Source organism: Serinus canaria, chromosome 1 (genome assembly GCF_022539315.1).
Source record: "Serinus canaria isolate serCan28SL12 chromosome 1, serCan2020, whole genome shotgun sequence".
NCBI lineage: Eukaryota > Metazoa > Chordata > Aves > Passeriformes > Fringillidae > Serinus > Serinus canaria.
In genome coordinates this window covers 53,094,982-53,105,323 of record NC_066313.1, presented here as the reverse complement: position 1 = coordinate 53,105,323, position 10,342 = coordinate 53,094,982, and the positions used below count along the sequence as shown (strand labels likewise).

The 10,342-nt window shown below is 40.6% G+C and overlaps 1 protein-coding gene across 1 annotated transcript; it reads right to left on the bottom strand.

Annotated features, from left to right (window-relative positions):
- Positions 1–2,621: 2,621 nt before the first annotated feature.
- On the bottom strand, positions 2,622–9,827 carry MED4 (mediator complex subunit 4). Its single transcript, XM_030234826.2, has 7 exons — positions 9,689–9,827; positions 7,461–7,527; positions 6,939–7,109; positions 6,508–6,565; positions 5,505–5,591; positions 4,541–4,672; positions 2,622–3,383 (listed from the first exon to the last, which is right to left on the bottom strand). The coding sequence occupies exons 1-7, from the start codon at positions 9,808–9,810 to the stop codon at positions 3,211–3,213; spliced, it is 810 nt and encodes a 269-aa protein (XP_030090686.2). The 5' UTR covers positions 9,811–9,827; the 3' UTR covers positions 2,622–3,210.
- Between the last annotated feature and the right edge of the window lie 515 nt (positions 9,828–10,342).

Genomic DNA, 10,342 nt, shown 5'->3' with positions numbered 1-10,342 from the left:
TTGACTTCTCAGTTCTTAAAAGAAATCAGCTTGAGAGATTTAAAGCTCTTTCTTACTTTGAACATACTTTTTTTAAAATGGAGATGGCTCTTCTTGCTGAGAAACAGACAGAGTGATGAGGCATAAGGATGCTACTGCCCCTGGCAATCCTCCTGCTTAGAGTTTGAAGTATTAATTATGTGCAACTTCCCTTAGGACAGACACACCCATTCTCTGAAGTGAAGAAAGAAATAACGTTACACAGCAGTCTTGAAATGGGAAATTTCACCAAAAATTCCTTTGCTACTGTAACTTTGTAAAAAGCATAGTTTTCTATTAAAAAGTGGAGATTTCCTTCCTGCCAGCAACCTTATCTACACTGAAAATTATTCTATTCAGCTGTCAACAAAGAAGCTGTAGGAAGAGTTGACAGATGTCCTGCCCATCTGTCACAAAGAATAATGAAGAAAAAATAAATTAAATTATTTAGTACAATTTTAAATTTTAGAAAACATTTAGGTCCAGAGGAGAGAACAGGGACCAGTGTAAAATGGTCTATCATGCAATAAATACTTGCTTGGCATATTCTGTTAATGGTTACATACATTCTATTTCTTGTAAATACACAAGTAGACACTGAAATGAGGACAGAAACAGTATCTCCATATGTCAGCATTTCTGTATCTTTTTAAAATGGACAGATTAAAAGACTACAGTGCATTACTGCAACCAGCTGTCCGCAATCTCCAACTTAAATAACTTTGTTTGTATGTATCACACATTTATATTTCCCACCCCTGCAGAAAATACGGTTCTCAGTCGATTTTAGCTGCCAAGACTCAGTCCTTTCAACTAAGTCTTTACTTTGATTTTTCGTACTTTTGCTAAATAGGAAAATCTATTATGTACATATCTAAGCCACTGAATAACAGAACACTCAGTTACTATATCATGGTTCACTAAACTGCTTGTAACTGACAGAATTCACCTAAAATGGCATTATAGTTAGCCAGCACTGAGAAACATACTCCTGAACTGTGCATAGTTTGGAGCACTGAGGCAAGGAAACTGATTAGTTTGCATCTAATACCTCGAGTTTGACTTTATGCTAAGTGAACAGTGGGCAGAGCTGTTGCCTTACCTATTTATTAGATGTAATACATTGGTTTCAATTAATCCCCTAACAGAGTAACTAACAAGCCAGAAAAAGAAGTGGTCATTGCTTCAGTTCCCTCTTATGTCTGAAAACAATCGCCCACCACCACAATATTTCATTTGGTGAATTACATAGATACAGCCATAGAAGAGTTTTGGGTAGACTGTAACACTACACTTCCCATGAGTTTTAATTACATATTTTTGTATTTTGTTTCAAGAATGTCCTTGTAAAGTAGAAGATAAAAAAGGATGGTGAACTGTGTCAGTGGTGTGTTAAGAGAGGGCCATTTAGAAAGAAAATACCAATCCCATTATACAAAACATTAAGAAACTCCATTTTGTAATGTTGTGTATGATTCTGATCACACATGTTTTAAGACAAAAACTAATGTGAGCTAGAAAATGGGTGGGCAAGGTTAACTAGAATGACTGAGACAGGGCACATGTATTTGGATTAATGTAAATTAAAAAGGAAAGACATTGGACATAAGCACTCAAGAGGAAAACATGATACTGGATAAAGATTACGATATGCATGTAGATGAATAACTTTAAGCTGTGAAAGTGGTAACAGTTTAATAACTGAAAATACTTCAAAAAGGAACAGCTGAGACAAAACCAAATTCCCCATTTCTCTGAAAACAAAACCCACTGCCCCATATTATGCGACTGAATGTGACTGAAGTCCTTCTTTCTACATCCTTGTGGGATTTGTGCAGGTTGGTCACAGTTGGCAACATTACTGGCAGCAATGTTTGAAAGATTACTTGAGCAAAGGAGGAATTACCTGATTCATTAGATACTTCCTGTGAGGAATCTACAAAATGGGAAGAGAATTGTGATCTGTGCTGCAGGAAGCTGTGCTGCAGGACAGAAACCAGCCTTTAACTGCCAGGAGCAACAGTTCACATGAGTTTTGAAATTCTATCAGAGGGTTACATAAGAGAAAAGCAGCTGTCATAAAATGACTCCTTAAGCAAAACAGAACAAGGAAACTGCCAAGGGAAGTGCCTTTGGAAAGACAAAATAACATTGCAGCTGATGCAGGAAATATAGTTGCGAAAGTAAACAAATTAGCAGGTTCAAAGAACTGAAAAAATTATAGATGACAAGAACAAAAAAATCCTTGAGCACTTTGATCTGAAAGGAGCTAAACCTGCAGCATGCCCCAAAGTGTGTCACCTCCAGGGTCCCAGGACACTTAACCAAGTATTTGGGGCAGCCTTATGGGTGGACACTCGCTGGTTCAGGGTCTGGCCAGCTTTGTGTGTACCTGGAAGGGCTCACCTGAAAAGGAAGGACAGGCTTTCCACTTCTGACTCCTCCTCAGCTGCTTCTAATGCTGACTGGGCATTTTGCATAAGGGAAAATGGAGTACAAACTTCTGAAACTCAATCAGAATTCAACCACATACTGGGATAAAATGTGCTGAGTATTGTAATTACGTGGCAACTCATCTAAGATTCAAGTTTGGAAAACTGAAGTTAGATCAAAGCTGAGTTTATTTATGACAAACCATTCATTATATATTACAATAATTACAAACTCTTTTATTACACTTATTGCCATATTTTTTTGTCCTTGATACACAGATGATCAAGAACACAGATTTAGGCAGTAACAAAAAAAAAGATACATTACAAACTTCATGTTTCATTTCTGTGGCATAGAAAAGGCTATCATCAAAAGAGTAAAGTTACTAACAAACATACAAGGGGATTCCCCTTACACATTTTTTCCCAGGAACTTATGCCGTCTAATATATAGTTAATACATATATATAAATATATATTTACACATCTCTTGCAAACATACATTTACACAATCACTGAAAATCTGACATCTCTCCCCCAGCAGACAGCTCCCAGACATTTCTCTCAGCTCCCAGAACATCTAAGAGGAAAAAAAGAAGTCTGTGGTTTTAAATTAGCCACCCTATTTCTGAGCCAGCTGTTATCTTCTCCCTGCACAGGGCTGCTGGTGTGACAAAAGGATGTTGCAGTTTGTGACAAACAGCATCTAACCTACCTTCACCACAGGAAAGGTCTACTAGGGATACTGTCCCTCTTGTACCTAGTCTGAGTCACTGCTGCTGCTTGAGGAGTCTGTTGACATAACTTCCACATCATCTTCATTCTCTTTATTGTGTCCTGGAGGCTCCAGCATGAAGTCATTACTATGATTAGGAGGTAGCATGTTCATTGACATATCACTTGACTGCCAAGGATACTGAGGAGCAAGCACATCTGGAAAAAAAAAGAGGGATCATCAGGAAAACTTTCAGTTTTGTATAGTGACAAATTCAATGTGACAGCTCAACCAGAACTTCAATTTAAAATCAAAACAAATCTTGAAATCCTTTCTAAATTTTGGACAGATTAAACCCTCCAATAACAGCTGGAAAACATCTCATGATGGAGCAATTCTATAATTGTAAAAGTCTTCTCTGCCAGAGAGGCCCATTTATGTAGGTGGCTCTTGATAACTCATATACTCAATATAGAGCTTTTCATCTTCAAAGCACAGTTTGAACTGATTTAGCATTTGCAACTACTGTGAGTAATGAAAATTATCACAGTCTGTCAGTATGCAAAAATAGATTAAAATATTAGATTAAAAAAAATTCAGGCAGACCTTAAAAATTCAAAGAAAAAGGCTTTATCCAAATATGCCTGAAAAGCAGCTCAGAATGGAAGCTAGTGTTTTGTTGGCCACATTGTGTGGCCAGGCTTCAATGCTAGAACCAGTCTGCTATTAAACCAGGCAATGTGTGTGCTAAGCAGCCTCCAAGTTTGGAGGCTACTGAGCAGTCCAGAAACTGGTCTGCACATTCACTAAGGACTCAGTAACTGGACATCTCTGCAGGAGTCTCCAAAAGGACTAGATCCCATAATTAGCATTCTCAGGACATGCCTCCACACACCAACAGATTCAGCATCCCTACACAAAATGGTCAGGCAGCTTCAACTTACTTGTAAATCAATGTTTTCATCTTACCTTGACAGTCTAGTTGTGAGAGTGTTTAACTTGACAGAGAAGCCCAAGACTCAATTAAGAATTTTCCTGGAGGAGTTTAAATCCCACATTTTCCAGCTTCTCAAGGAAAATTCCTAAAATTCCTGAAAATTCCTTTCAGTTCTTACAGAGACAGCACTCAAAAGTAAATGGATCAAGTCTGCATCCTCTAAGGCAAAGGAGCAAGCCAGAACGGGCTCTACTAAAACATACACAAAAATATGCAACTTCTAATTACCTTTCTTTACTAGGTATTCACTGCTAGGGAACAACATCAACCACAATTTTCATTGCTTTACCTCTGATTTGCCTTTGCTAAGGGAAATGTATAACTGCTGTGACTCTATAAGCAATAAAGAAAAACACAACAAAACTGAGTTTCACTTACCTGGCAGTCTGCCTGCTGCAAGTGCATCCCCTGGTAAGTGTCCATTGACTCCATTGGTGGGTGGGTTGTTCATCTGACCCAAGAGACCACTTCTCATTTCCAGATCTGTAGGATATGGCCTACGTGGATCCCCTTTAAGAAAAAAGGAAAAAGAATGCTTTGAAATATTTAACAATTGTCTTGCAGACATTAGCTTTAGCTTCAGAGCCTAGTTTAATGACCAAAAAACCCCACACTCTGGTTGCTTGGATGAGTAATGAGCATCAAACCTGTTTTATTAAAATCCAAGTCTGTCTTTCACTCAGACTTTGTTTGTTCACTCAAACTTGGCAGAAAAAGCATATTAAAAAACCCCCAAACAACCCAAAGCAACTAAAAAAAAAACCAAAAAAAAAAAAACCACCAAAAAAAAAAAATCATCCATCATGTTTAAAAGATATTTTTGCTCACCCTGCTACTTCACAGCTAAACAGCAAGGACAGGAATTGGATCAAACACATTTTCAATTTGGACAAAGAGGGTAGTACCCAAAATTGAAACATGTAATAGTAAAAGTTCTGCTACTGGCTCCACTGTATACTAACATTCTGTGAAAGAATATTGTAAGGGGCAAGAGGAAACACAACCAAACACATAGAAAAGCCTTTCACATACTTGGCTTTGACTTATAATCAGGGTAAACATTCAGGGGAAAAAGGCAAACAAGGAAGAACAGAGGAGGCCAGTCTGTTAATGAAAGCAGACAGTTTCATAAACTTTTGGAGATGTATGTGAAGTCCACAGGATTTTGGATATCCATTTTAGATAAAACGAAATATTTAGAATTAAATATGAGATATAGCAGCTGAAAAGTATGTTATTATAATAAACCCTGGTTTTATTGCTGTACAAAAACATTTTAAGAGCAGATATTTACCATGATTTATTATTTTAAAAAATCTACTGTCATAAACACAACAGTTACCTGGTACCCATGTCAGAGGGGCACAAACAGCATTGCTAGCACTGATCCTATGGGCATATTTAATTATTTCTTCTGAGGAAATGGCACCTGGAAGAATGGAAAAAAATGTTGCTGCATTCTCAAGAGATTTAATTATTTCAGAATATTCTCCACCAATATCTAAAAGACTGGAAATGTGATTTTGCCAAACATTAAGAGCCTGGTTCAAAAGCAATAACTGTTTAGAAGATTCTCAATCTATGCAAAGATCTTTGCAGTGAACTGATTTTACACACACAAGTACAAAACACCTTCAATATCAATGGTTCTCCAACCTCATGAAAACCACAAACAATCTCTTAAACAAGTGTACTTGACAAGCACAAAAAAAATGTCTAAAACTTCAGCTCCTGTTTTACTATAGAATCTTCTGTAGCAAAGAAGTTTTATTTGGTTGTTTAGTAACTATAGACTGTACCCAGAAGAGTCCTTCCAAATATGTGCTTGTATTAGATTTATAGAAACTTAATTAAATTCCTTGATTTTCTAGATGAAAGAGGCAAAACAAAATGATAGAAGACACGGTAAAAAAAAAAAAAACAAACAAAAAAACAAGTGCCACAGAATGCCAGGAATTGTACAATTACAATGTAGTATCACCAGCTAGTAAGTCTTTCAAAATACAGTGCATATATACACAAACATTCTCTTCTTTTCCTTAGCAAACCTCCTGAGGCAATCTGGTAAGGCACTTAGGTAATCAGACATACTATTATCAGTACCAAGAAGACTTCTGAGACACTTTCATATTAAAATATGTTTGCCACAAAAAAAATAATTCAATGCTGTTTTTATTCTGAGGAAATTGTTACCGTTTCATAATGAAATAGAAATTTGTTTACACACAAAGCATCTGAAATCTGTGATGGGAGAATTTAAAAAAATAAAAAAGGCCCAATTTGAGCACACTAACAACTTTCTTTAGAATTGCATTTACAGAGTATGTACAATTATGGATACTCACCTTTTCGTGCTTTTTCAATTGATTTCAGTTTTTCCTTTGCTTGATAAACAGCTGTTGCCTAGTTGTAAAAGATAAAAACCCACAAAGGAAACCAAACCTTCAATGCATCTTTGATTTACAAAGTATACATAAAGTCAGCTTTGTGAATAAACCCTTCAATTAAATTGCATTTTAGAAGAGAAACTTCTGTGAACATTTTCAAAATACAGTGAAATAAAGTAGATTTAGAAGCAAATTACCATTATAAAAAAAGACAACTTAATACCATGATAACTAAACAGTGTTTGACTACTGAGAAAAAACCCAAACCACTAAGCTCTTATGAAGTTTTAAATATTTAAATCTTCTCAAACTAACACAACACCACTTTGCCCAGAACCACCTTTTCTACAAGGAGATGCTCAAAAGCAAACACATCATTATGAACTTACCAGTATGTGCTCTGCTTCTTTAAGCTGTTTCTGCAGCTGCTGAATATCATTATCCCGCTTTTCTACTACCTTTTCTAAAAGCTGCATTTCATGATGGATTTTTCCCTGATCAACTGCCAACTTCATTAGCTCTTGAAACTCTCCATCTCTCTGAATCAGCAGTTCCAGGATCTATTGAACAACAGTTTTGTAGAACTTTTAATTTGGCTAGAGCAACAACACACCCCCAGTCATGCTACAAAGAAGAGCAAATGGCATCCATAGGAGTATTTTTGTTTGAATGAAAAATGAAACAAAATTTCTTCCTGTTTGCAGAAACAGCCTATGAAGCCCATAAAAAATGAATAAAAACCAGGAGAACCAATAATGCCTTTGTAGCAGGGCCAAAGCCCCATCATGGCCATTAATTCGAATATAGGCATGGACAAAGGGAGAAAGTAAGAACAAACAAAAGAATGGAAAAAAGTTAGAAGTAAAGCATTATGCTTACCCAAAGAAACACAATTCAGAAAGTCAGCTTACCTGGCTCTCCTCTCCTGGTTGTGGAAGCTTTTGGTTTCTTGAAATTGCCAAAATTTCAATTAGTTCCCTGAAAGGAGAACTCAGTTTGAATAATTTTCTAGGGCATTCTCACATCAAGTCATCCCAAAATTACCCAGAGTATGGGTATCATTACGAAAGTATTCATGGACCTGAGTATTTTATATTTTATAGTACAGTGTGGACAGGGATTTTTCAACCAAGAAAGCACACTTTTTTCTTTATTATTTGAGCTCATGAAGCCCCCATGTATTTGAGCTCAAGAAATGTGCTAAGTTCCTGTTAAACCATAAACATATAAACAAAAGCTGAGAGAAGAAATGGCAAAATGAAGTGCACTCAGACCCTTCTTCTACTACCTTTGTTTGCTGCAAGAGGGTCTTCACTGTTTTACTTCTCTACTTTTTTCCATTTTTCCCCCCAATATACTTGTAATTTAGAGCAACTAAGTCTACACTTTCAAATACCAACAGAGTCTATTATGGAACTAATTTTACAACGAGTATTTCCAAGATGGTATATTAGCTGTGCATCAAGCACACAAAAAATATAAAAGAACCCTGGTAATATTCTGGTGCTAGAAGTGCTTCTCAAACAGACCTCTTGATCACTCTTCCAGATATCCAGAAACTCTGCCACTGTTCAGAAAAACCACCAAGAACCTCTGGGTACCATGATGTAAAAAGGCATTTTCTGTAAATTCAGCAAAGTTATTTGGCTTCTAAGGCTCTGAATGGCACTTCAACCCTAAGCACGAGTAACTATCTGGAGACACTGCCCTTGGAAGTACTGATTATTTGCTAGGTCCAGTGTAAGCAGCTCAGTGGAGTGTGTGAGTAATACAGCAGTGGAGCCAGAAATGTCTCAAAAAAACCCAGTAAAGCTCTGATATCGGTCTATGTCTCTTGGTCACTCCTGAACACTACTATGATTATAAACAACTAGGGAATAAGGAAACTTGTCACTGTTACTAAAGCTTTATTCCATCTGACCAACACTGAGCAGTAGCAAATCCATTTTAAGTAGGTCAGGTACCACCATTAAGGGTCATGTCAAAAGGGTGCTGTAATTCTGCCCTGTGTCACCCAGATAATGCACAGATGTAGATTCAGAACTACAGAAAGGCTACAGATTGGACATGTGGCTTAATTTCTGCCCCTACCACCAAACCAGTACTGTGACAGAGAAAGGCCTATCCCCAGGGCGCTGCAACACTTAGCCGATCAATAGGAACATTCTCTAAATGCTGCTGAGCTTTGCTATGGCTTCACTGTGGTAGAGCGCTAGCTGCAGCATTCCAAAAAAATTAGTAATTTAGATAAGGAACAAGTTTGTTTTCATTTTTCCATAAACACATGCTCTCCAGCAACCCCTATGTCACAATAAAATCTGTGACTGAGGATAAAGCTTAACCAGACACAAGGAGAGCAACTCACCAATAGTTTATCCTCCTCTTGGTAATCATTGAGCGAGCGAGCGAGCCACATGGATAGCACAGGTTATTCCCTCTGAAAATGCTTTCCTAAGCTCCTCCTCTCCCTGAGGTGTGGTAAATAATTAGGAACTATCTGAACTTCACTGCCAGCTGTGCCTCCACGACACGGTTGACAGCTTGAACGGGGATTACCAGCCAAGACTCAAGACCCTGGATTAAGTATCTGAGCATTTCAATCACTCTGAAGAGGAGCTCTGCAGCCTACTTGGAACGAATGTAGCACTAATACAGGCAGTGACCAGAATAGCTGATGCCATGCAACACCAGCTACGTATTTCTGACTTAAGCATATTTTATAGTGACTAATGAAATGCCTCAAATCGGCGTGTAAGTGTGCACTTCACAGAAAACGCAGGTGTCAACCAAGTGACAAAGACAAGTGGGAGAAAAAGGAAGCTGTTCATTCTCTCTGCAAACCGCCGATGCTTTCCCACCGGGACGAGCGCCGGGAAGCGCTGCGCAGGGCCGGGCCGAACCCCGGCGCAGCACCAGCCCCTCACCCGCAGAGGCGGCCTGCGGACGGCCAGAGAGCAGGAAAACGCGAAGCCGAGCGGGTCGGGCCAGGGCTCCAGTCGCGCTAGGCCCCTCCCATCCACCCTCAGGGGCTGCCGCTCCGCCCGCCGCCGGCTCCGCGCACGCACCGCGCCGGGAGCCCTCACCCCGCCCCCGGTGCCCCGCCGCCACCCGGGGCCGACAGGGGGGCCGAGCGCGATACCTGGCCAAGAGCTCGAGATCCTCCAGCGCCGCCAGGAGCCGGTCCCGGGTGCTGCTCCGCTCCCCGCCTCCCCCGCCCGCCGCTGCTCCGGCCCCGGCTCCTGCCGCCACCGCCGCCGCCATCGCGATCCGGGCGCGGACCCGAGCGGGACCCGCCCCCGGCCGGCGCGGGCAGGCGCGCGGCAGCGCCCCCGGCGGCGGAGGGACGGGCTGCTGCCGCGAGGCGGCGCGCGCATGCGCGTGGCACAGGGGCGAATCCCTTCCCGCGGGGGCGGGAATGCGGCGGGGAGCGGCGGGGCTCGTCCCAGGGAGCAGGGACTTGAGGGGAAAGGAAAGGAGGGCGCTTGTCCTCGTCGAGGCCGGATGCGCGTCTGTCACCGCCCTGTCTTGAGGCCTGGTCGCTGTGCGAGGGTCTGCGCTTGTTGCTCTTTGAATCACCGGATCATTTAGATTGGAAAAGACCTCTGAGATCGTGGAGTCTGTACAGTGTCATGTCAGCTAGACCGCGACACTAAGGGCCATGTCCAGTCTCTCCTTAAGCACCTCCAGGGATGGTGACACCACCACCTCCCTGGGCAGTCCATTCCAATGTTTAAGCACCCTTTTTGTGAGGAAAATCTTCCTGATGTTTAACTTAAGCCTTGCCTGGTGCAGC